The sequence below is a fragment of the Apium graveolens genome, chromosome 2 (assembly GCF_009905375.1).
Source record: "Apium graveolens cultivar Ventura chromosome 2, ASM990537v1, whole genome shotgun sequence".
Taxonomy (NCBI): domain Eukaryota; kingdom Viridiplantae; phylum Streptophyta; class Magnoliopsida; order Apiales; family Apiaceae; genus Apium; species Apium graveolens.
The window spans coordinates 121,972,704-121,996,725 of record NC_133648.1 but is presented as its reverse complement, the minus strand read 5'-3'; the positions used below and the strand labels follow the sequence as shown (position 1 = coordinate 121,996,725).

The following is a 24,022-nucleotide window of genomic DNA, read 5'->3' as shown; positions in this document are numbered from 1 at the left end:
GTCTTTCTGGTGCTTCATCCTCATCAGTCATCACATGTTCATTTCTCATATATCCTCTCTCTATATATACAAATTTCATTTCTGTATTTTCATTAATTATATCTCAATTATATGCTATTTCAAACTCTAGTTTTTATAGTTTGTTTGTAAAGTTCTAATCTGTCTGTTCTTGATTTTCCAAGTTTCAATTTTTATCGTGTTTGCACACTGTACTCAAAACCCATTTTGAATTTGGCTCTGATTTTTTGTTTTCTTGTTGCTTTTTTTATGTTTATTTGACATGGGTTGCGTAGATATTAGAAGATTTTGCTGATCTAGGGTTTTAATTTGTTTGTCAAGACGCGATTAAAATGTCGACAACAAAACTGTAAGAAGACAAGTCGAGACGGAAATAAGAGTTTATCTCACACGTTGTAACAGCCCACACTTCCGGACTATTAGTTCTAAATCGAAAACTAAAAATAAAATATATTATTACTCGATAATTCTAATAGATCACGAAATTCAAAGCAGCGGTCAAACTCAATAATCAAAATCATAAAAATAGAGACGCAGCTCCACAAATCCGATAATAATTGTCTAACAGATAATTAAATTTATTCTCTAAAAACAAAATCTTTATTCTAATTCAAATAGCACAAAACGAAGCAGCACAGATCTCCTCATAGTTCTCATTCCTTAATTTTAATATGCTCCAAATTCCGAACCTGAAATGTTAAAAGAGGTGAGCTACACAGCTCAGCAAGTACAAATTGACTAACTTTTAAACAGAAAAACAATGGGTGTTTTGATAAAACGATTTTTCTTAAAACAATAATAATTTTGTAAAACATTTTCTAAAATAAATCCAACCCAAAGTTTTATATTTTATAAGTCAGAATTTAAAACAGAACAGAGCAGAATTTATAACAGTACAGATTTTATAACAGATCTGAACAGAATAAAACAGAACGAAACGATAATTCTTATAAATACCACAGTCTTGATCTACGGCCACACTTTGCCAGTAGCCGGCATCTAATTCTTATTCTTATTCTTTATACCACACTTTGCCAGTGGTCGGCATCTAAAGTTCAATAATTACGCGCCCTTAATAGGTATCTAAAGTTGCACACTTGTGCGCCTACTAAGGGTATCTAAGGCTAGTTCCGGAACTATAGCGTAAATTACGAACGGGTTCGAAAACGTAGAGACTGGGTTCTAAAATTCACAAATACTTATATCTTATAATTTCGAAATCAAAATTCTTATATCTTATACGAAATTAAAAACAGAACTGAAATATATTTTCCGAAAAATAAAAGTAAGTCAAAAGTACTTACCTCAAAGCCTGACCAGATCTGAATTTACTCTTTTTGACCCTCTAAACGATATTTTCTTGAAAAACACGAAACACGAAATCTGAAGATAACGAAAAGACCTTTCTGAAAAGTCCAGAATCACTGAATTCTGACTTACGATGAATTTTCTACGAATTTTACAAGACAGCTGATTTTTGCTGAGAAAGTCCTACGAATTTTAATGATAAAAACAAGGAATACGAATATGGTGTATTTATAACGATACAAAACCCTATATCTCAACTAGGAAATAATAATATTTCCTCCTAAAGATTTACAACCTCTCCAAGTAAATTCCATAAATAAAATATTTGATACACACAATTACCTAAACTAAAAAAATTTCGATTTTCTAAATTATTCTTACACTTATTTCCACAAATAACAAATCTTTTCACAAATCAACTACCTTGCACAAAATGTTTTCAGAATATTCTAATTTTAAAATATTTATCTAGACAAATTAATATCTAATTTCTAATAAATAAATTAAAAATAAAATTACGAATTTTACATTCTTCCCTCCTTAAAAGAATTTGGTCCCCAAATTCACATAACATAAATAAATTAAATAAGTCACTAAAGAAAAGAAATCATACCTTAATTGCGATAGTTGTCATTTCCTGTCAGCTGAAACACACGTCCTTTGCCCATCTTGTTATCTGCTTCCTTCCTTGGTGGCGGTGGCGGATTGTGCGGACAATTCGAAATCTTATGTCCTACTTCTCCGCAATGAAAACAAGCACCTGTATTCCAACGACAGACTTTGTCCGGATGATTCTTGCCGCACCTGGTACACGTCTCTCGATCACCTTGACCCCCGATGTTATCGTACACGTGTGGCTTCTTGAGTGGTCCCCCTTGAAAAGATTGCCCACTAGTTTGAGTGAACCGCCTCTTATTCCAACTGCCAGACGCCTTTTCAGATTCTGCCAAGCCCCTTTCGATCACTAACGCCTTGTTGAGGACAGCCTCGTACGTCTGAAGTTCAAACGACGCCACTGAATTCCTGATGTCACTTCGAAGTCCCTCCTCTAATCTTCGTGCTCGACTGCTCTCATCTGCTACTAGGGTCGACGCGTACTTCGCAAGCTTTGCAAATTCTGCTTCGTATTCAATGACGGTTCTTCCACCTTGTTGAAGTCGAATGAAGTCCCTCTCTTTCTGCAGACGAACTGTTCTCGGAAAGTACTTGTCCTCTAAAGCCTTCTTGAACTTTGCCCAAGTGTACGGTTCATGATTTTCTTCAAGATTTGTCGTCTCATTCTTTCTCTTTTCCATAAGCCACCAGTCGTAAGCGCTTCCTTGCAATTGGTACACAGCTAAGGTCACCTTCTGTCCCTCATTGCTCCCCAGAAGTCCGAAAGCTTTTTCCATCTCTTGGATCCACATCTCAACGATAGCCGGGTCTGTAGCTCCATCAAAAGTTGGCGGGTTCAAACGCTTGAATTGAGAGACGATGTTGGGCTTCGGTTGCTGATTCACAAGTACAGCTAGAGTTTCAGCCAGCTGGTCAAAGACGTTTCCTCCTTCATCATTATTGCCCTGATTTTCATTGTTGTTCTGATTTTCTCCATCCATCTTTACTAGAACACACAAAACAAATTCTAAACTTATAGTCAATAATCAAAAAAAACACAAAAGTCAAACATATCAAATAATCACACAAATAAATGCCCTAAATCCAAAATAATTTTCTAAGACCTATACGATAGTCTAAAGGATCGCATCCTAGGGAATGTACTAGTCCCATACCTAATACACTCCGAAGGACAGCCTGCTCTGATACCAACTGTAGCAGCCCACACTTCCGGACTATTAGTTCTAAATCGAAAACTAAAAATAAAATATATTATTACTCGATAATTCTAATAGATCACGAAATTCAAAGCAGCGGTCAAACTCAATAATCAAAATCATAAAAATAGAGACGCAGCTCCACAAATCCGATAATAATTGTCTAACAGATAATTAAATTTATTCTCTAAAAACAAAATCTTTATTCTAATTCAAATAGCACAAAACGAAGCAGCACAGATCTCCTCATAGTTCTCATTCCTTAATTTTAATATGCTCCAAATTCCGAACCTGAAATGTTAAAAGAGGTGAGCTACACAGCTCAGCAAGTACAAATTGACTAACTTTTAAACAGAAAAACAATGGGTGTTTTGATAAAACGATTTTTCTTAAAACAATAATAATTTTGTAAAACATTTTCTAAAATAAATCCAACCCAAAGTTTTATATTTTATAAGTCAGAATTTAAAACAGAACAGAGCAGAATTTATAACAGTACAGATTTTATAACAGATCTGAACAGAATAAAACAGAACGAAACGATAATTCTTATAAATACCACAGTCTTGATCTACGGCCACACTTTGCCAGTAGCCGGCATCTAATTCTTATTCTTATTCTTTATACCACACTTTGCCAGTGGTCGGCATCTAAAGTTCAATAATTACGCGCCCTTAATAGGTATCTAAAGTTGCACACTTGTGCGCCTACTAAGGGTATCTAAGGCTAGTTCCGGAACTATAGCGTAAATTACGAACGGGTTCGAAAACGTAGAGACTGGGTTCTAAAATTCACAAATACTTATATCTTATAATTTCGAAATCAAAATTCTTATATCTTATACGAAATTAAAAACAGAACTGAAATATATTTTCCGAAAAATAAAAGTAAGTCAAAAGTACTTACCTCAAAGCCTGACCAGATCTGAATTTACTCTTTTTGACCCTCTAAACGATATTTTCTTGAAAAACACGAAACACGAAATCTGAAGATAACGAAAAGACCTTTCTGAAAAGTCCAGAATCACTGAATTCTGACTTACGATGAATTTTCTACGAATTTTACAAGACAGCTGATTTTTGCTGAGAAAGTCCTACGAATTTTAATGATAAAAACAAGGAATACGAATATGGTGTATTTATAACGATACAAAACCCTATATCTCAACTAGGAAATAATAATATTTCCTCCTAAAGATTTACAACCTCTCCAAGTAAATTCCATAAATAAAATATTTGATACACACAATTACCTAAACTAAAAAAATTTCGATTTTCTAAATTATTCTTACACTTATTTCCACAAATAACAAATCTTTTCACAAATCAACTACCTTGCACAAAATGTTTTCAGAATATTCTAATTTTAAAATATTTATCTAGACAAATTAATATCTAATTTCTAATAAATAAATTAAAAATAAAATTACGAATTTTACACACGTGAACAGGGAGGAATTGATGGCATCACGGGAAGACTGAGTCTACAACGGCCCTAGTTTGTTGGAGTTGGGATTAGATTACAAGACCTATTTTTCACGAAATGTGACAGGTATTAAAGAGAAGATAGAAAAGAGGAGATAATCGTTGGAGTATTGGAATGATGCGAGAAAGAAGAGATAAGGGAATGAGCATAAAGAGATTAACACCGTCGCTTCACAAGAGATTAACACCCTATCTTATATGTTCGCAACGCACATAAGACGAATACGCACAACCAATACTAGATATCATACAATCATCACACACTAAAGTATTAAACAATTAACTAAAGAATTCCATAGTAAATCCGTTGCGACCCCATGATCACGATTAGCCCACAATAGCTCTTATCGTCATCATGGGTTCATATGAAATCATGATAAACAAACACAAGAAAATAATAACTAAACTAATTATATTAAACCAAAGTACGTCACAAGAGTAAATAGGTTCAAAGTAAGAAAACTAGCATCCAACGTTACAACGAAATAAGAATCACAAGAAAATATGATTCCTCTTCGTAGCCAAATTCTCTTATAGAGAACTCAGAGACTTCGATAAGTCAAAACAACTATAGAGTAATAAGAGATTTCGATAAGCCATTATACTTATCGAGATGTTGAGTTCTCTATATAACAAACTGGAGATCTCGATATGAAACTCAAAGTACAAGATGCAAACCAGTTAAATATCCAAGATTATCAATAAACAAACAAATCAATCACTGATTTGAAAAGTCTACAAAAAGCAGCTTGAAGAGTACAATATCAAAGGCCAAGATTAACTGACAAAGTAAAGTCACAGACATGTACGATTTGCAAAAATACACTAAGCCAGAAATAGAAAGTTTTAGTTAACTTAAAATAGGGTTTAGTACATGCTATTGCATGCTGTATAAAACCCATGTTTACTGTTCTATAAAGTAAACACTCGATGCTTTGTTTTAGAAGTAAAAAAAACAGATCTAGAAATTCTTGTAACTCTCTAAAGAAAGAAGTTGAGTTCTTTATCAAAAAGAACCCAGAAATTTGTAGCAAGACATACTTGATTTTAATATAAAATTAAGTGAATTTTGAAGATAGTGTGCTCATGTGCATGTTTTATTATTTCTGTTAAAATATATTATCTCTACAAGTTAGATTACTTTGTTCACCACATCCATAACAGTTCAAAAAGCTTAAAAATAATCCAAAACACATTCACCCCCCGGTGTTGTATTCATTACCTAACAAATATCAATTAAGGTTCCTTAACCAATATTTCAAAATAATTAAACTAAAGAAAATAATTTTATTTAAATAATTATTTTTTATCGATTAATCTTTATTTACCAAATCCATCTTAAATCATTCATTAATCCCAAAATATTTTGAAGAATAGATAGACAATGAAATTTTGACTACGTCGTCTTTATGAGTTTAGGTTGTGATAAACTTGTTTTTTATCCTCATTATGTTGTTTAATAAGATTAAAAACATCCATTTCTGATAACCAAGAAAGGAATAATATATAATCGTATAATATTCGAAGGAATAATCTTCGAACTAAGATGACTAATTTCAGAAGAAAGGTCGGCCTTCGATCGACATAACGAAAATAAAAATAATTAGCTAATAACTTTCTTGTTCATTTGAATCCACTTCACTTAATCACTCTTCCCTATTCCAGGGATTCACAAGTACTTGTACATATATAACTTAGGGTGTTCGTTCATACCTCGAAATAATTTCTCAGTCATATCTAGTCTATGCATGTATATATATACATATATGTACACTTTATAACGAACAATATCATAAGGTCAAGAAGTTAACAGTTGAAGAATAGAAGTCTTGCATAAACAACCAAAGTATGTTTTATTATGTAAAACATAGGGTTAGGAAACTTGCATAACATATTTACATCTTATATGCAAAACAAGGATACAACATTTTGAAAATAGAGTATGAGGTTGGAAAACTTGCATAATATACTTACATCTTATATGCAAAATAAGGATATAATATTTTAAAAATAGGGTACGAGGTTGGAAAACTTGCATAACATACTTACATCTTATATGCAAAACAAGGATATAATATTTTGAAAATGGAGTACGAGTTTGAAAACTTGCCTGAAGTCCAGCTATATAGTCTCAAAGGTTCTCACAGTCCTTAGTGTCCTTAATGTCCTCATAGCCCCACTTGCTCCGACTGGTTCTAAACTGATATGATAATCGAAATTAGCTTCAATAGCTAATAAATAACTAAGAAACATAATCAACTCTATTAACTCATTACTTGCCAAGACCTCGATACTAATCCACAAACCTATATCGAGTCCAGTAAACACAAGTACAACTTATACTTAATCCATGATCTTTACGCTCATTCTCTACACTAATAGGTAGTCATGATAATCCTCAACAACTTCTATATTTTAACCGATTTAAAACTACCCTTTTATCTTGGTTAGAACGGATGGTCAAAGTAGTGCCTCTGAAGTTGACTTTCCTGAGAATTACTATTACGCAACTCGCACTTTAACAATTTTAATAAATCAAGGAATTCATATTTAAATATGAAACCACTTTTAAACTCTTCTTGGGTATTTGTGATATTTATCATAAAAGTTTCATTTCAAAGTTAAGATTTTAACTCGACGAAAACATTTTAAAATTTGAGTCTCCTACAGAGCTTTACTATTTGCGCCGCTTTTACTAAAATTACCGTTTCTCCTAAACGGTAAATTGTCTCGACACAATCCTTATATGGTTACAAAATAAAAGACAATATATTTACAGTCATGACCAGTTGTGCTTGAAAATAAGAATTTTACAGTTTAGAAAATGTTCTACAAAATAGCCTTTACGCAGACATTACGACGGCTATAAACGGGACGTTTCCCAAATTCAAATCCCAATCAAATCAACACCAATCAAAGACCAACTCACCATCCACCTTATACGACCTCTACTCAGTCAAATCCTCCATTAAAATCAAGCAAAAATTCAAAACCCAATCTCAAAAACTCAACGAAAACTCATTGAATCGCTTAAAACATCAACCATTAATATAAACAATACATACAAGCTTTCATCTCTAAATTTCAAACAATTTAATTTAAGAAAACACTATTCATCAGCCTATATGACTTAAGAAAATATCATGCTATATATGGTGGGTATGATAAATTTTACCTTCAAAAGAACGGGTTCGCTTTCTTCTTCATTTTAAGCTATTGAACGCGACGATCCACCAAGAAATGAGCAAGCTCCACTCCTTCTTCCTCATCCTTAAACTTCGGTTTATTTATGAAAATGGGGGAGAAATGGGTGCTTCTAAGGCCTTGTTTGGTGTGTTATTAATTTATAATAAAGGACTGGTCAAAGTGCAAGTTAGTCACTCAAGGTTGCTTTCTTTTCAAAGCTTTTTCAGTACACTTCACTTATCATTTCTCTTTCGATCTACTCTTCATCTAAAATTGTAATTTATATGCCTCGGATACTATTTCTAATTGCACACGTAGTCACTATTTATCATCCCAGAGAATCCGCTGAAATATGGGATTGATCGGAGACCGAATTTTTTTACTATTCATCGGGCACTATTCATCGCAGTTTTTAACTTGCTTATTTCCAACATCTGACGAACCCAACTTACATTTATTTAATTCCTAGATTAAGAATATCTCTTTGTAAATTCATTTTGAGGAATTAAATATTCCTACACTTTTTCGGTTACCGAAGCAGTTGGTTTTTCGGTCAAAATACAAGTTGCGAATCTCTGAGACCTGATGTGATTTACATACACTTATTTATAGTATGGATCACTAATACAGATTCTGAATTCCTTTCTGGGTCTTGCAACATAGGTGACATGATATATATTTACTTATACTGTGAAGTTACTATTCATTAACTTTACACCAGAAAGACTGATCCTCAATTACCGATAATATACGCATTCATCTGAATCCCCAGTTATACACCAAACATTTAAAATCCTCAAATGCATTAATATTACTGCGAATACAACTTATATCTCCTTCATAATCCTTGTATTTAAATCCTTCAACCTTAACGCTTTATACTTAATTCCTCCGGTGTCTGGTGGATTTTCGGGAAAAATCAAAGTGCTCGTTTTCGAATTCTGACGACTTTTACATACTCAAATTTAATACTGAACACTAATATGGACTCAGAATTCCCGTAACAGAATTTCCATGTATGGTCTATGAAAATATTCCCAATCAGCAAAATTACTATTAATCCAAAAATTTCAAATTAGTCCAAGATTTTAGGTTATTACAATTTCTTTGTTCTCCATTTCAGCTTCTTGGTTTGTAGTTTGTTCTTCCGGTTCATTCCCCGCCATTGTAATGAATCGATCGAATCCTTACAAAGTTTCCCGCAAACGGCGCCAATTTTTTTTATTAAATTTTGTAGTTTAATTTCTAAAGTGTAATAGGATCAATTCGAGTAATGAAATTGAACAAACAAAAATGAGAATGTAAATGACACAGAAGATTGGCGACGCAAAAAACCCCGTGAAAGGGTAAAAACCGCGATTGGGATTGTGTAATCAACATAAGAAATTTCACTATGTTCAATGTAGAATTTGTTGTACATAGATGATTTTACAAAACTTATTTTATGCTAAACGAGTTTTATTGCAGCCGGACTAGTATTGGACGGCTTGGAGGTGTGTGTGTGTTTATGTTCATCTATATTTGTTTGCTATTCATGTGTCTGCATAAGGTGTGTGTATGTGATCCTCATTTTTTTTTGTTCATCTGTGTTGAGCTTCATGCTCCTTTTGCCTTATGCCTTTTTTCTCGCATCATTCCAAAACTCCAACGATTATCTCCTCTTTTCTCTCTAATACCGGCCACATCTCCTCAAGAATAGGTCTTGTAATCTAAGACTAACTCCTACAAACTAGGGCTGTTGTAGACTCAGTCTTCCAGTGATGCCATCAATTCCTCCCCATCTGATAACGTCCGAGGTAAACTCTTCTTCCCGTTTTGACTTGTCTTCTTATTACTTTGTCGTCGACATTCTAATCGCTTCTTGACATGATGAAAATCAACACACAACATATATAAAGATTGAAACCTTTTTTATTGATTTGTGATTTAAGACTTGAGTAAATTTTATTTCAGTATTTTCATTAATTATATCTCAATTTTATGTTATTTCAAACTCTAGTTTTTATAGTTTGTTTGTAAAGATCTAATCTTTTTGTTCTTGATTTTTCAAGTTTCAATTTTTATCATGTTTTGACACTGTTTGCTAAAAACCCTTTACCGTGATTGTTTGTTTTTTGTTGCTTATTTCTGTTTATTTCACATTGGTTATGTAAATATTAGAAGATTATGTTGATGTAAGGTTTTAATTTTTTAGTTGTTATGGTTTTAGCACCTTGATGATAAGGTAGATCATTATTTATGTTTTCTTGATTTGCGTCTATATTGGGTTTAGTTAAATTTCGATCCTTTACTGTTTGATTTATGTATTAGTGGGTTTTGATTTTTTGTTGATTTTGGACGTAAAAATTGGACTTTCTTTATTCACGATTTACGACTTGAGTCTATTTTATTTTTGTAAAGTGACGTCAGTTGGGGATTGAAATAGTTGATCCGGTATTGATTTTTGGATTTTTTTTTATTATATGCACTTGAGTATTGTTTTGATACGGTATCGATTCGTAGCAAATTGCGTTATATAAAGCGTCAAAATGATCTAAATCTTTTATTTTGACAATCTTGTGAATCGTTAGTATCTTTTCTTACTAATTTTTTCACATAATATATCTGCTTGTAACTTGAGGTCAAGTTGGAAATAACATGCTGTTGACATTAATTTTTGTTTGATGGGTTTGATATGGTTCCATCGTCCATGGGTTAGCTCTGCATATGTGTAGGGCCAAGTGTAGTAGGGTGTAATAGTAGGCACATTTACGCCCCTTCCGAGATCATTCCAAGATCATTCCAGTGCTTTGGGTATTAGGACAAATTCAACAGTAATTTAAAAATTCAAATTTCAGTTGTATTTAACCGTTTTTTAGTGAAATTATCCCAAATTTCATTTCAACCGTGATTTAAATGGTGATCTAAATTTGGATCATTACTGTTCAGTGATCCAACTTTTGATCACTTGATTTAATATAAAATAATGGTTTTGTTATTTGTAGTTTATGAGATTTTAAATTGATTATTAATTTTTTAATTATGCAATTAATAACAGAATATAATAATAGTTAACCAAATTTACTTTTAAAATAAACTTAAAATAATGAGAAAATATAATTTCATTAAAAGTTAAATAAAAGTAAATTGAACAAAATAAAAAGTACATAAGATGCAAAAAAAAAATTACAACACACAAAATGACTCGAAAACGATACTAGAAAGCATAAAATTTTGATTTAGTCGGACAAACTATTTATGTTTCCTCCGAGATAATCAAAATATTGTCCATAGCTGTTCATATTATTTTGAGATCCTTGACCTTCATCTTCATTTCCTCCATTTTAAGCTGTTGATCCATGTCCTTGAGTCCTTTTGTCCGTAGTTGTTCATATTATTTTGTATGTTAATTATTGCAATAAATGTGTTTTTCGTGAATTAAGTGCATAATTTTAATATTTTTATGTGTATTTTTTTATAATTTATGAAATGTTATATAAATTATTAATAATGATTAAACGATAAATTTAAGATAAAAGTGCTTAATATGATATTTATATATTATTATATGTAAAAATTAATTTGAATCAAATATTTGGATCACACTGTTAGAATTATGTTAGAAATTTGGATCAGTTGGTTATCCAAATTTGAATTTTTATATCATAACTATTGAAAATGGCCTTACGGATCCTCTGTCATCCAAGAAATATTTTTTCAACTAATAATAGTTATTAATAATCGATTAAAGTCGAATTGCTTTAACTTTGAAATTTTATAAACCACTGCTTTCGATGGAATGGATGGTGTATTAAAATAATATTTTAAATTAATGGCTCAAATATATTTCAGTTAAACATATTAATTATAGCACTCAATCAAACAAATAAATGATATCAAAAAATAATAATTCAATCCCATATCAATTTAATCGATTTCTAGACTTTTATTTGAATCAGTTTTGTTTTTTTTACTAGGAGTGTTGTAAATTTGGTAATTGTGACCAATCAAAAGAGGACCTTGTATTGAATAATTCAATATATTAAATAAATTAAGAATTCTATTAAATTTGTTATTTATCTTTAGCAAAACATTTCTTTCCCACCTAACTTTTTATATTGGGTTTGGGCATGAAATTTAAGAAAAAATGTAAATTAATGATAAAAAGTAGGAAAAACGAGTAAAACTGTGGGAACAATTAATATTTAATATATAAGTGATTATAATAGAGGAAAGTAGATGCAATTAATTTTTATATTATAAATTATTACAATATTTGGAAAATTTTGTAACATAAAGAAATGAGAGCAATATCAAAAAATAGAAAGGGTAAAAAAAGGATAGAATAGAGGGGGTAAATGTAATAATTTATTGAATATCAAAAATCCAACCAACAAGCATTTGCAAATGAAATTCGGAATTTAGAACCAGGCATGTAACACACAAAGACGGTCGAATTCTGACAATCCAAGGCCCAAAATTGACCACAGGTCCAAAATTCACAAACAAGGCCTGCTATTTCACCGTCAAAGCCCTAGAAATTACAGAAAGTCTCCCCAGTTTACAATCACCCGTCGGAGCTCCGGCGACCCGACACAATATCTCTTTTCAACGAAAATTTACAGGTATTAATTCATTTTTACATGGTTATGCTTGAGAAATTCATACATTTTTATATTTTGTTAGTATTGCTCGTGTTTTTAAATATTGTTTGTATTAATGTTTTTTTTCCCAGTAGTTCTTTTGAAATTGGACTAGTTGTACCCTGTTTATTTCACTTCGTAGACTTAAAAATTGTTATCGGTATATATGGACACTTCAAATTGGACGGGGGATAAAATGTACGTAGACCTTTTAACCTTACCTCTAGACGGAAAAAGTATAAAATGCAAGCATTTAAAAAAAATTGGAGCTACAAAAATGTTCCTGTATATTCCAAATGATTGGTTTTGAGGTATTTGGTTTCGTGTACCTACATTGCGGTATTGATATTTATAAATTTATTTTGTGACAGTTATTAAGCATTTGGAACTATGTGGAGATCAGTGGCAATGTTGAAATTAGTGAAGCGTGTGAGTCAACTTCAACTTGCTGGCGCTCAAAACCTGAGGTACTGTACAATAACACAGAGTAGAAATGCCGGTTTAAATAATGGAAGCAGAAGAATGTTATCAGATGATGATGATGGATCAAATGGTAATGCTATGTCTAAGAATTTAGGAAAGGATATTAAGCATAGAATAGGGAAGAATGTGCCTAAAAAAGATAGGGTCAGCTTTTTGGTGAACACACTTCTTGATGTCCAGGACAGTAAAGAAGCTGTTTATGGGACGTTAGATTCATGGGCTGCTTGGGAACGGGAGTTCCCTATTGGACATTTGAAGCAGGTTTTAATTACGCTCGAGAAAGAACAACAATGGCATAGGGTTGTTCAGGTAATCAAATGGATGTTGAGTAAGGGTCAGGGGACTACGATGAATACGTATGGGCAATTGATAAGAGCATTGGATATGGACCACAGAGTGAAAGAAGCACATGCGATTTGGGTAGAGAAAGTTGGTGATGATATGCATTCTGTGCCATGGAACTTATGCAAGCTTATGATAGGTGTATATTATCGAAACAACATGCTGGATAATCTTGTGAAGCTTTCCAAAAATATGGAAGCTTATGATCGTAAAATTAATGAAAAATCTGTTTTGATGAAAATTGCCGACTCATATGAGATGTTGGGCTTAGTTGAAGAGAAGGATCGCATATTGAAGAAATATAGTGAATTGATTGATGATACGTCAAGAAAGCACACCAAGAAATATCGAGGGACACCCTCCAAGAAAAAGTAAGGATCGATAGTGCATATGGAAGCATGGTTACTGTTTTCTCAACTAATTTACCTTGAGCTTTAGAACTATTGCTTGTAAAATTAATTGGCAGTGACGATCATGTTTATTATACAGCTGGTTTTTTGAAATATGAATTGTATATGTGCATAAATATCTATAAGGAAAAATATAAATGAAATGAGTCTTGGATACATGTTAAGAGCATGAAAAACTGAAATGTCTAGTTTCCAAATATTGCCGAGGAATGTATTCTTGTCAACGATGATGTATATGGTTTATGGTTTATCTGTTAGATTTTTTGTGCAGTTTTACCTATTCTTGGCTTTCTTCTAATCCACCAAAATAAAATGTTAATTATCTAATATCTTGTATCTATTAAAATTGCCCGCTGTCCTCGATATCAGAATGTGAGCACATTGACAGTCCTTGTAATGGGAAAATGTGGTGTTGGAAAAGCTTTAACTTTTGAACGCCATATTGGTGGGGAGTCGGTTGTTATCAAGTAATGGTTCGATCTATACTCTGCCAACTTGGAAATTTATTGTAGTATACAATTTGAATATTCACACGTTAGCCATTGCTTTTGCTGTCACAAGCACCACGGTCAGTGATGGTTATGGATAATCCTCTAGATATGCATTGAATATCATTGATGCTAAAGATCCGGTTTCTGAATTTACTTTACATATTATTGATACTCCAGGGCTTGTTGAAGCAGGGGCTGTGAATTACCATGTTCTTGACATCTATAAAAGGTCCATATTTCAGCAATACAGTATCAGGTTAATTGCTTACGGAACACTCTCTGTTTTTAAGATGCTGAAGTAAGACAGTAATTCAATGTTTGTTTGGGGCTTTTTGATTCGATGTCTTTTGGAAACGACTACAGAAGTGTTGCTATGTGGACTGCCTGGATCAATATAGGTTGGATAGCTTAGGTTGGCAAATTGTTGCTGCTATAGTTGATAATTTCGGTAAGAAAATATGGGGTAGATAAATTGTTGTTCTCAATCCACTGCCTATCCCACCAGATGGATTAGGCCATGATGATTTTTACTCTATTAGATCAGAGGCTTCCTTGCAAGTTGTGGGCGCTGGAGTTAAGATCAGAAGACAAGAAGTGCAGGTAAGATGAATTTGTAAACCTTTCTTACTTTCGGAATTTTCTTCTTATGACGAGGATCTGAAATATAACTACAGTTACATATTCTATTGGCTCTGGTTCATATGAGAAAACTAGTTTTAGCCTAAAAATTTTTGAGCACCATTCAAAAAATTGAAACGGCCTGAATTTTTGTTTAGGGAGGTTTAAGAGGCAAATAAGTGAAACTGGGACTGCTGTTACTTGACTACCACGAGTGAAAGGAAGAATGCCTTCTTTTATTCCAATTTTATGATAAGTACAGCTTAATTTTGAAACTACTACATTGGCACGAGTAGTAATAGTGCTGTTCAATTCTCTACTGTCACAAACACATCTACTAATTCATTTCTTTAGAGCTCACCTAGGTTGTTCCTGTTTTAAATTAGCTTCATTATATTTCAGAAATCCAAAGTCTCTATGTTCTGTTATTGGTCTCACTGAAGCGATCCTTTTGTAGGTTTTTTAGAATGGAGGGATCAGTGGACTAGTACTCGATACGATAGGCCACAACTTAAGCGAGAAGTACCACGATAGGGTAATCCAAGTAAGAATCGTTTTCTCTCATTTAATATGTTTCCACAATCATAATTCCCTCATCTGTTTGGTTGGAGAGAGTGAATAAGGAAGGAACAAAATGAAAATTTCTTAAAAATAAATAAATTAATGAAAGATGTAATAAAGGCTGGAAGAGGGTGAAGTGAAAAAAAGTGAGGGTTTGCAAATTCTCAATGCATGAGTGTTGTAAAGAAAATGAGTAGTAGGAATGAAGCATTCATCTACAGATTTGTGGGATTCAGCTCTAAATTAAATTTTTGTAAAAGTAAGGAGGGCAAGGAGGAAGGGGAAATATGAAAATTTACCTACAAAATAGTACAAATTTCATTCCATCAACACCGGATTTTTTTCCTCCAACCAGAGCATCGGTGCAACTCTAAGTGTAGTGGGTACAAAGTACAAACACATTCACACGTTATCACTACATATTTAGTAGATCTATAAATGTTATTACATCACAACATATATATCTTCCTAATCTCTTGTTGCCTTCAAACCATCTAGCATGAAGCTGGCCATTTCTTAATTGCCTACTTGATGGGGGTTCTTCCTAAGGGGTATACTTTGTCAAGTTTGGAAGCTTTTCAAATGGAAGGGTCGCTTAACGTTCAAGCTGGGACTGCCTTTGTCGACGTGGAGTTTGTTGAGGAGATATGTGTTCTTCTAGTTAAATCATTATCAATTATATATGCAAAATGTTTCTTAGTGCTTTGTTATTGGTTTGTCTTAAATTTTACTAATTTTCTTACCATATTTAAGTTATACACGTATGATCTACGAGGCCTAAACCACGATGTCATGTCGAAGCAAGTTATACGTCTGTTTTGTGCACAGAACGAGACTTTAATTTTCTGTATAGCATGTTCCTTGTTAATATATATATATATATATATTCATGAAATTATGAACAAAAACCATGTATATCTACTACACAGAGCATATTACATTATGCAAGGCAAAGGAAAACTGCTTGAAGTTTGAATAATATTTAGCATGTGGGTGATGAGAGTACATGTCAATGGAGAACTTCATAATACTTGGGCATTGAGCTATCAAAAGGATTGTAAGTAGTTTCTTTTTAATTAATCAATAAAATATTACCAAGATATGAATACTTATCTGAGATTTTGAATAAATTTCCTTCTTTAAGAACCATGTTTCCTACTATTTTCTATACAAGCATTGAACCTTAATTTTATCAATTCTGGGGACTAAAGCCAGCCACATCAGTTAGGAGTTGGATGTGTAAAACAGATCTATAAGTACTTTTTTCTTGAAATATTTTTATTTTGTCTAAAAGTTAAAAGGTCAAAAGTATAATTACGACATGAAATTAGTAAAACTATAATAATTTCAGTCACAATCACAAGTCTTATTACATAACTTATTAACTTATACTATCATATACATAGAAATTCCGGAAAGATAATAAGGTAACATTATTATGCATACTGGAGGGCTTTCTTTTTTCTTCCCTTGCAGATCAGGAGAGGAAATGGAAAATGATTTTTATGTTTTATTTTCATATAAAAGTTAAACAGGAGAAAATATAGAATTCTATAAGAACTTGTATTGTGCTCTTGTTTTTAAACAAATAATCACGACTATGCCATGTCTTTAAACCTGTAACATGTTTTGTTGATATAAATTAAATTATAGCAAACATTAAATTATTAACACTAGAAGTGGCAAGAACTAAGAAGTTGGAAGTTTAGAGTAGTATAACATCGCTAAACTTTACATGAATCTTATACGTACATCCTTGTAATTAAAAAGCAAATGACCAAAATACATCTAATGCATGTTTTGTTATTAGAGCTTTCTTAATAATATCACTTATCTATGTACCAACTCAGAGCATAGAAGACCGAGATTATCAGTTATCCTTCGTTAGCCTTCGTTTTATTTAGCCTTCGTTTTCTTTTAACACTGACTCCTCATGTTACATGCAGGTTAATAATGGAAAAGTTTCAGCAACTGTAAGTCTCTTTATCAACTAATGTCAATGGACCTAATGTTCTGCATTTATATACTATGTGAAAATTAAGTGGAAAATGCGACTTAAAGTATACAATGTTTTTTCATATAGATGTTGAATAGGTTCTCTTGTATAGTGCTAGCAGGTGTTGCAACTGAATATGTTTTGTGTGGCTACGCTGAGGGAGGTCTTGCTGATATTAACCAGGTATATGCTGTATCATGTATAGTTGTTACTTCTTAGATCCACATGTGTAAAAAAAAGTATTGGTAATAGTTAAGATTTCAGAATATTATTTGAGGAAGTACCTATGTTATCTGGCATTTTTAGTTGATTTTCTTTGTCCAATATGTTTACCTTTTAAAAAGTTGGAAACACCATTTATTTCATTTTCCTTTCTACTACGGAACACACACAATTGAGCATCGCTGTCAAGCACAAGAATAAGCTTGAAATGTTGTGTCATGATTACGGGTTTCTATTATATATCTGATCTTGTACTTAAAAACATTGCATCTTCAGCTTATTGTATCAAAGAACTACTCTATCAGTACCATACATTAGCTTAGCATCTGAGGTTCAATGTCATGTACTTAAGATCGAATAAGTTATGGTTCATCTCAATTTTCACAGATAATGCAAACAAGAGATTGTCCAGAAATAATAGATATCTCTATATGTTGCCTGCTTAAGATTACCAATATGATTAGACACTTGTACTGTATACCACCAGTTCCCTACTGAGTCTGAACATTTCTGTTTCTGTAACAGCTGGACTCATTACTTAATGGCTTAGGTTTCACACAAAAGAAAGCAAATTCCCACGTAAGATGGTCTGTGCTAAATACAATACTTCTTCTGCGTCGTCATCAGGAAGCACGAACACAGCTAGCTAAGACCATGATGGATCGAAGATCTGTTGGCTTCTGCATCAATATAATAGAAAACGCCATACGTGACGACGATCTCTAAATTTTTAGGTCCTAACTGTACAATACAATTTTAAAATTGAAGAAATAAGTATGCTTCTTTCTTTAGCAATAGTTGGATTGGAATATATTGTATATACTTGGGATTGCAGTTATTACAGTTCTTCCTTCAATCAAGATTGATTTTGTAGAATGCCAGCAATCAGAAATATATGAGGAATGATTTTGTAATAGAGCTTCAGCTGTTCACATTTTGTTATCTTCTGGAAATTGTCCTTAAAAGAAGGGGGAAACTCAAGTTTACTATTGATACCTCCTGGTGGCAGGGATGCTCCTTCGACGCCGTCTTGGATCCTTCGCCGCTGTAGAGGTGTAGCTGTGGTTGAGTTCCTACAAAACAACACCGGAAGGGGGGTTGAAGTCCCGCGGTGCCTCCGGCGTGAGAGTAAGAACTAGCTTTTTGGGAAGATGAAGATGAATATGAATGCAGGGTGGCTATGTGTATATGAGTGTGAAAGAATGATTAACCCCAAAACCTCACCTTCTTGGGTTATTTATAGCTCAAGGGTAGGGTTTTGGGGTTGGTACCTTTGAATCGTAGCCATTGGTTCTGGGAGCGGGGGACACCTGGCTGGAGTGGATGCTTTACACGTGTCAGCGCGGGACTGGTCGAGGAATGTTCTGAGGATCCTCTGACACGTGCCCTGATTATTCCCACGATTGATGTGTGACAGTTGTTCCCGTCACGTGCTTGGGCCAACGTCTCACGTGTCGGGGTTTATCAAGGTTCCGCTTGCGAGACTGAGCTGGTCAGGAGTGGTAGTGTGCGGGACTACTCCTTCCAGGAGCTGCGTGGAGTTATGAGCCTAGGAGTAGGCATCCCAGGAGCTGTATGGAGTTAGGAGCTTAGGAGTAGGCCTCCCAGGAGCTGTATGGAGTTAGGAGCTTAGGAGTAGGCCTCCCAGGAGCTATATGGAGTTAGGAGCTTAGGGGTAATCCTCCCAGGAGCTGTATGGAGTTGAAAGCCTGGGAGTAGTCCTCCCAGGAGCTATATGGACTATCATGTGCCCCCACTCCCTTATGCAGATTTTCTGGATGGGGGAGTGAATTTGAGTATGTTTGTAGAACATGAGCTTTTGATTGTTTTGTTAAAAGAACTTGAGCTTTTCTTGCCCCCCAGTCCGGAGTTCGTTGAGTTCAGCGAATCAGGACTAAGGTGGTTGTCTTTAGCAGGAGTTGAGTTTTTCTTGCCTCCATTCCGGAGTGCGTTGAGTTCAGAGAATCAGGACTAAGGTGGTTGTCTTTAGCAGGAGTTAAGCTTTTCTTGCCCCCAAGTCCGGAGTTCGTTGAGTTCAGCGAATCAGGACTAAGGTGGTTGTCTTTAGCAGGAGTTGAGTTTTTCTTTGCCCCCAGTCCGGAGTGTATTGAGTTCAGCGAATCAGGACTAAGGTGGTTGTCCTTAGCAGGAGTTGAGCTTTTCTTGCCCCCAGTCCGGAGTTCGTTGAGTTCAGCGAATCAGGACTAAGGTGGTTGTCTTTAGCAGGAGTTGAGCTTTTCTTGCCCCCCAGTCCGGAGTTGGTTGAGTTCAGCGAATTAGGACTAAGGTGGTTGTCTTTGGCAGGAGTTGAGCTTTTCTTTCCCCCTAGTCCGGAGTTCGTTGAGTTCAGCGAATCAGGACTAAGGTGGTTGTCTTTAGCAGGAGTTGAGCTTTTCTTGCCCCCTAGTCCGGAGTTCGTTGAGTTTAACGAATCAGGACTAAGGTGGTTGTCTTTAGCAGGAGTTGAGCTTTTCTTGCTCCCCAGTCCGGAGTTCGTTGAGTTCAGCGAATCAGGACTAAGGTGGTTGTCTTTAGCAGGAGTTGAGTTTTTCTTGCCCCCAGTCCGGAGTGCGTTGAGTGAGAAGGAGTCCGGACTTGGAAGTTGAAACGGTTTTGGGGTTTTTCCCCCCAATTATTTGAATTATTACAGCTGTAAGGATATGGAGAGACGTGCCGTAATAATTACTCTTTAATAATTACTGCTTATGATGGGTGGCTGGGATCGTGCCACGTGGCGTGGATGTTGGATTTTTCACTGCCTCTATAAAAGGAGGGGCTGCCCTCTTTCTTTAGTTTTTACTTTTCTTCATCTTCTCTTCTCAATTTTCTCTCTTTTCTCTGAATTTTTTCCGTCGGGATTTCTTGCTGGTGCGCCGCCGTTTTCCGGTCTTCCCCAATTTCTCCGTAATCTCTTCATTTGTAAGTTTCTTCCTCTTCTTTTCTTTATTTTAGTTTGCTGTTCGATTGGGTTTTGTATTTCTGCTATAGTTTTTGTATGATGTTGTGTTTAGTTCTTGTTTTGATTGTCTTGTATATCTGTATATATGTGTGTATATATATGTTTTTGTCTATATTTTGGTGTTTGATCCTGTAATGATAGTATTTCTGGAATTAAGGTTTTCTGTTAGGGTCCGGAGTTGGGTACTTAGTCCGGACTAAGAAGCTAGGTTTTGAGTTTGTAATTGGTTGTTATTTTTGAGTTGTTTTGATATCTAAGTTCGTAGTAACAGGTTAGGGTTGTTTGTTTGGGTTCGGGGGTTTCCAGTCTGGAGAGGACGTTTAGTTTTATATTTTGGTTGGGTCTCCGGACTGTCTGATTTTGACTTGTAATAAAATTGAATCATAGGGTAGTCCGGACCATGTAGCTTCAAAGATAAATAAACTGTAGGAGTTTTAGACTAACCTTTGTAATTTGTTTTAGGTTTATGGTCCGGACTAAAGCTCTTGCCAAGGCCTTCATAACTTGTTATCCGGGGCCATCTAGTTCGGATTCTGAGTTTTCTGCTGATTCTGAACGGGTTGAGATGGGGAAGAGGGCTTCCACTTCGGATTCTGAGGCAATAACGAAGCTTACAATTGCTAAAATATCTTCAAGAAAGGTACCCTGTAGTCCGGAGGGTTTGTGGGTGGAGAATCTTGGTTATATTGTTACTAAGAGCGAGGAGATAGAAAACAGTTTTTATTTTAGGAGCATTAGGTCCGGATATGCTAGGCAGGAGAATGCTGGCCCGGGGCCCTATGATAGGGAAGCTTTTGATAGGAAGTTTGCGAACAGCATAGTGGCTAAGGAGCACTATGAGTTGAAGGATGAGTATTCTGGGCTAGATAATGAAGCCCAGGATTCGGCGGTCCGGGCTGCTTTTCAGTTGGATCGGCGGATTGAGTGGAGGTGGCCGACTCCGGACGAGAGGGCTCATCATAGGCCGGCTGATGGCTTCGTTCCCGTGTGGTTGGAGCATCTCCGGTCTGGATGGAATCCGCACTGGCATTTGTTTCTAAAACATTTGTGCAAATATGTGTACAAGATCTCTCCAATGCAGATAACGCCTAATAGAATAAAGTGGATGACTTGGTTCATTGCCACTTGCAATCAATTTAAAGTTCAGCCCACGTTCAAGCTGTGGCATCACATCTTTCATTTAGTCCGGTCTAGCCATTTCCCGTTATACGAGCTTCGGTTCCGGGCTCCGGAGTGGGATACGGTGGCTCTTATAGGCCCGTTATTCAGCAATCTTCGCTGAAGTTTTGGAATGGGGAGTTGATCATGCTCCGGGGTTTGGACTTGCACTATCTACCCCATATAGCTTCGGAAGGAGTCCGGACTCGCTTCCGCAGGGATGTGCTCCGGGGTGACGCTCTCCGGTTAATTTTTGCATTTTTGAATGTCTGGGTTTCCAGATGACCCGAGACACCTTTATGAATCATAGAACTCTGCATAGGCTGGGCTGTAAGTAGTTTTCTTTCTTGTCCGGACCTTTTAAATGTTTCTTATTTGCTCCCCTTTGTTTTTGCTTCTTGTTTTTGACTTGTGTTTTTTGTTTGTTTCCTGCAGGTTTACCACATTATAATCCGGACATGTCGTCCTCCGCTTACAGTGATGCTCTGAAAGGTCTGGGCAAGGCTTTCAAGTTGCCAAAGAAGAATGCTGCTGGTGGCTCCGGATCGAACGCCTCGGCCGAGGAGGGATCACAGAGCAATGCCGTCCCCAATCCGGAGCCTGAAGTTCATGTGAACCAATCCACTCCGGAACATAATGTTGAGTTGGATATGGGTAATGAGTTTGACAATCTTGAGGATCTAGGTCCTATTGGGGAGGTTCCGGGTGCTGATTCTGGGCGGAGGAGGAAGAGGCTCCGGACTCTTGGGTCAAAACCTCCTAGGGCTGAAAACTATGAAGCTGGCTCTGGGTCCGGGGCTGGCAAAGGGAAAGCAGTTGATGTGGATAGTCCGGATGAAGATGGTCCGGGGCTGGAGGAGAAGGTGGCTCGCTTCATGGCTGGGATTCCGACTCAACCTCAGTGGAGTAAGATGAATGAGTCCGGATTCGATGCCACAATGAAGGAGTGTTCCCGGCTCTGGGGTCAGGTATTTTCTTTCTGTTCTTGTTTCTTGCCTTGATTTGCCTTAGAATATTTTTCTGAGTTTTTCCATTTTTTGCAGCTTGGCGGGTATATGGCCGGATCAGCTTCTCTGGCCTACAATGAACTTAAAATCTCCCGGAGTACCATTGCTGATAAGGACTTGGAGATTAGTCAGCTCCGGGACCAGATAATTGTGAAAGACAATTCCCTCTCCGGACTGAATAAGCACCTGAATGAGGTAACAATCCGGGCGAAAAATGCTGAAAAGGAGGCTTTCGAATTAAAGTCAGAGTTAGCTGAGCTCCGGAAGCAGATGTCCGCTGTGCGTCCGGAGTCTGAAGTTGTTGCTGAGTTTAAAAGGTCCGAGGAGTACGATAGAGCCCTTGCCAATGCTGGTGCTCCGGAGATAGCTCGCTGCTGGCTGATTGCTGAAAGGCATATCAAGACGAATCCGGAGGCTGATTGGGATAGTTTCGTCTCTGAGTTTATCAAAGCCAAGGAAGATATTGAGCTTGGACTAGGTGAACCGGAGCCGTTCGACAGCCCTTGCCCCAGTTTCCTGCCTCCTAATGCTCCGGAGTCCTGATCTATATTTGATTTGTAAAATTGCTACTGATTTAAGACTTGATAATATTTGGTTCTTGTAATATTTTTTGTACTTTGTTCCGGGCTCGTTTGAGGCCGGTGAATTTGTAATGAATGCTTTCTTTGCTGTTATTTTAGTCTGTTTCTGTAGTTTGTTTTTGCCTTAGAATATTTTTCCAAGTATAATTTTACTGGTTAGTCCTGACTAATCATCTTGTCCGGACTAGTGGCTGCTTTTAGTTAGAAAATTGGTTCTAAGTAAAAGTTGATTGCTCTAGTCCTTACTAATAGCATGTCCGGACTAGTGGTTGCTTTAAGATAGAAAATTAATTCTAAGTAAAAGTTGGTTGCTCTAGTCCTGACTAATAGCATGTCCGGACTTGTGGTTGCTTTAAGATAGAAAATTAATTCTAAGTAAAAGTTAGTTGCTCTTGTCCTGACTGATAGGTTGTCCGGACTAGTGGCTGCTTTTAGTTAGAAAATTAATTCTAAGTAAAATTTGGTTGCTCTAGTCCTGACTAATGGCTCGTCCGGACTAGTGGTTGCTTTTAGTTAGAAAATTAATTCTAAGTAAAATTTGGTTGCTCTAGTCCTGACTAATGGCTCGTCCGGACTAGTGGATGCTTTTAGTTAGAAAATCAATTCTAAGTAAAAGGTGGTTGCTCTAGTCCTGACTAATGGCTTGCCCGGACTAGTGGTTGTTTTTGAAAAATATGCAAGTTTAAAGAGAAAGCTTTTCATTGATCATTCATACAATATAGAAGGAGAAATATTTTGGTTGCTTGCCATATTGGCTACAAGTTT

At 35.5% G+C, this 24,022-nt stretch overlaps 4 protein-coding genes across 6 annotated transcripts; 3 read left to right on the top strand and 1 right to left on the bottom strand.

Moving 5' to 3' along the window:
* Window positions 1-1,940: 1,940 nt before the first annotated feature.
* LOC141692755 (uncharacterized) lies at window positions 1,941-2,921 on the bottom strand. The gene has a single exon (XM_074497692.1). It carries the CDS (start codon window positions 2,919-2,921, stop codon window positions 1,941-1,943), a length of 981 nt encoding a protein of 326 aa, XP_074353793.1.
* Window positions 2,922-9,663: 6,742 nt separating this feature from the next.
* LOC141707800 (pentatricopeptide repeat-containing protein At4g18975, chloroplastic-like) lies at window positions 9,664-15,206 on the top strand. Of its 3 annotated transcripts, none has more exons than XM_074511170.1 (5): window positions 9,664-12,411; window positions 12,801-13,625; window positions 14,333-14,603; window positions 14,700-14,755; window positions 14,932-15,206. In XM_074511170.1, exons 2-3 carry the CDS (start codon window positions 12,820-12,822, stop codon window positions 14,340-14,342), a joined length of 816 nt encoding a protein of 271 aa, XP_074367271.1. In that variant the 5' UTR covers window positions 9,664-12,411; window positions 12,801-12,819; the 3' UTR covers window positions 14,343-14,603; window positions 14,700-14,755; window positions 14,932-15,206. The 3 variants fall into 3 exon arrangements, with proteins under 3 accessions (XP_074367271.1, XP_074367269.1, XP_074367268.1); XM_074511168.1 differs by having other exon boundaries at window positions 14,695-14,755; XM_074511167.1 differs by having other exon boundaries at window positions 14,333-14,755.
* LOC141692748 (uncharacterized) lies at window positions 14,496-18,412 on the top strand. The gene is made up of 7 exons (XM_074497681.1): window positions 14,496-14,553; window positions 14,661-14,755; window positions 15,240-15,317; window positions 15,833-15,985; window positions 17,281-17,307; window positions 17,418-17,513; window positions 18,078-18,412. Exons 1-7 carry the CDS (start codon window positions 14,496-14,498, stop codon window positions 18,276-18,278), a joined length of 708 nt encoding a protein of 235 aa, XP_074353782.1. The 3' UTR covers window positions 18,279-18,412.
* A 3,443-nt stretch (window positions 18,413-21,855) lies between these two features.
* Window positions 21,856-23,329, top strand: LOC141706066 (uncharacterized). The gene is made up of 2 exons (XM_074508896.1): window positions 21,856-22,637; window positions 22,713-23,329. The coding sequence occupies exons 1-2, from the start codon at window positions 22,128-22,130 to the stop codon at window positions 23,217-23,219; spliced, it is 1,017 nt and encodes a 338-aa protein (XP_074364997.1). The 5' UTR covers window positions 21,856-22,127; the 3' UTR covers window positions 23,220-23,329.
* Window positions 23,330-24,022: the final 693 nt, after the last annotated feature.

What these genes read in the sequence shown, in the direction of transcription:
- LOC141692755 (XM_074497692.1), bottom strand. Translation starts at nt 2,921, where the DNA reads ATGGATGGAGAAAATCAGAACAACAATGAAAATCAGGGCAATAATGAT.
- LOC141706066 (XM_074508896.1), top strand. Translation starts at nt 22,128, where the DNA reads ATGTCGTCCTCCGCTTACAGTGATGCTCTGAAAGGTCTGGGCAAGGCT. An exon ending in GTTCCCGGCTCTGGGGTCAG is followed by an intron (nt 22,638 to 22,712) that starts GTATTTTCTTTC and finishes CATTTTTTGCAG; the next exon opens with CTTGGCGGGTATATGGCCGG.
- LOC141707800 (XM_074511170.1), top strand. Translation starts at nt 12,820, where the DNA reads ATGTGGAGATCAGTGGCAATGTTGAAATTAGTGAAGCGTGTGAGTCAA.
- LOC141692748 (XM_074497681.1), top strand. Translation starts at nt 14,496, where the DNA reads ATGTCTTTTGGAAACGACTACAGAAGTGTTGCTATGTGGACTGCCTGG. An exon ending in ACCACGATAGGGTAATCCAA is followed by an intron (nt 15,318 to 15,832) that starts GTAAGAATCGTT and finishes CAAACCATCTAG; the next exon opens with CATGAAGCTGGCCATTTCTT. An exon ending in GTCTTGCTGATATTAACCAG is followed by an intron (nt 17,514 to 18,077) that starts GTATATGCTGTA and finishes TTTCTGTAACAG; the next exon opens with CTGGACTCATTACTTAATGG.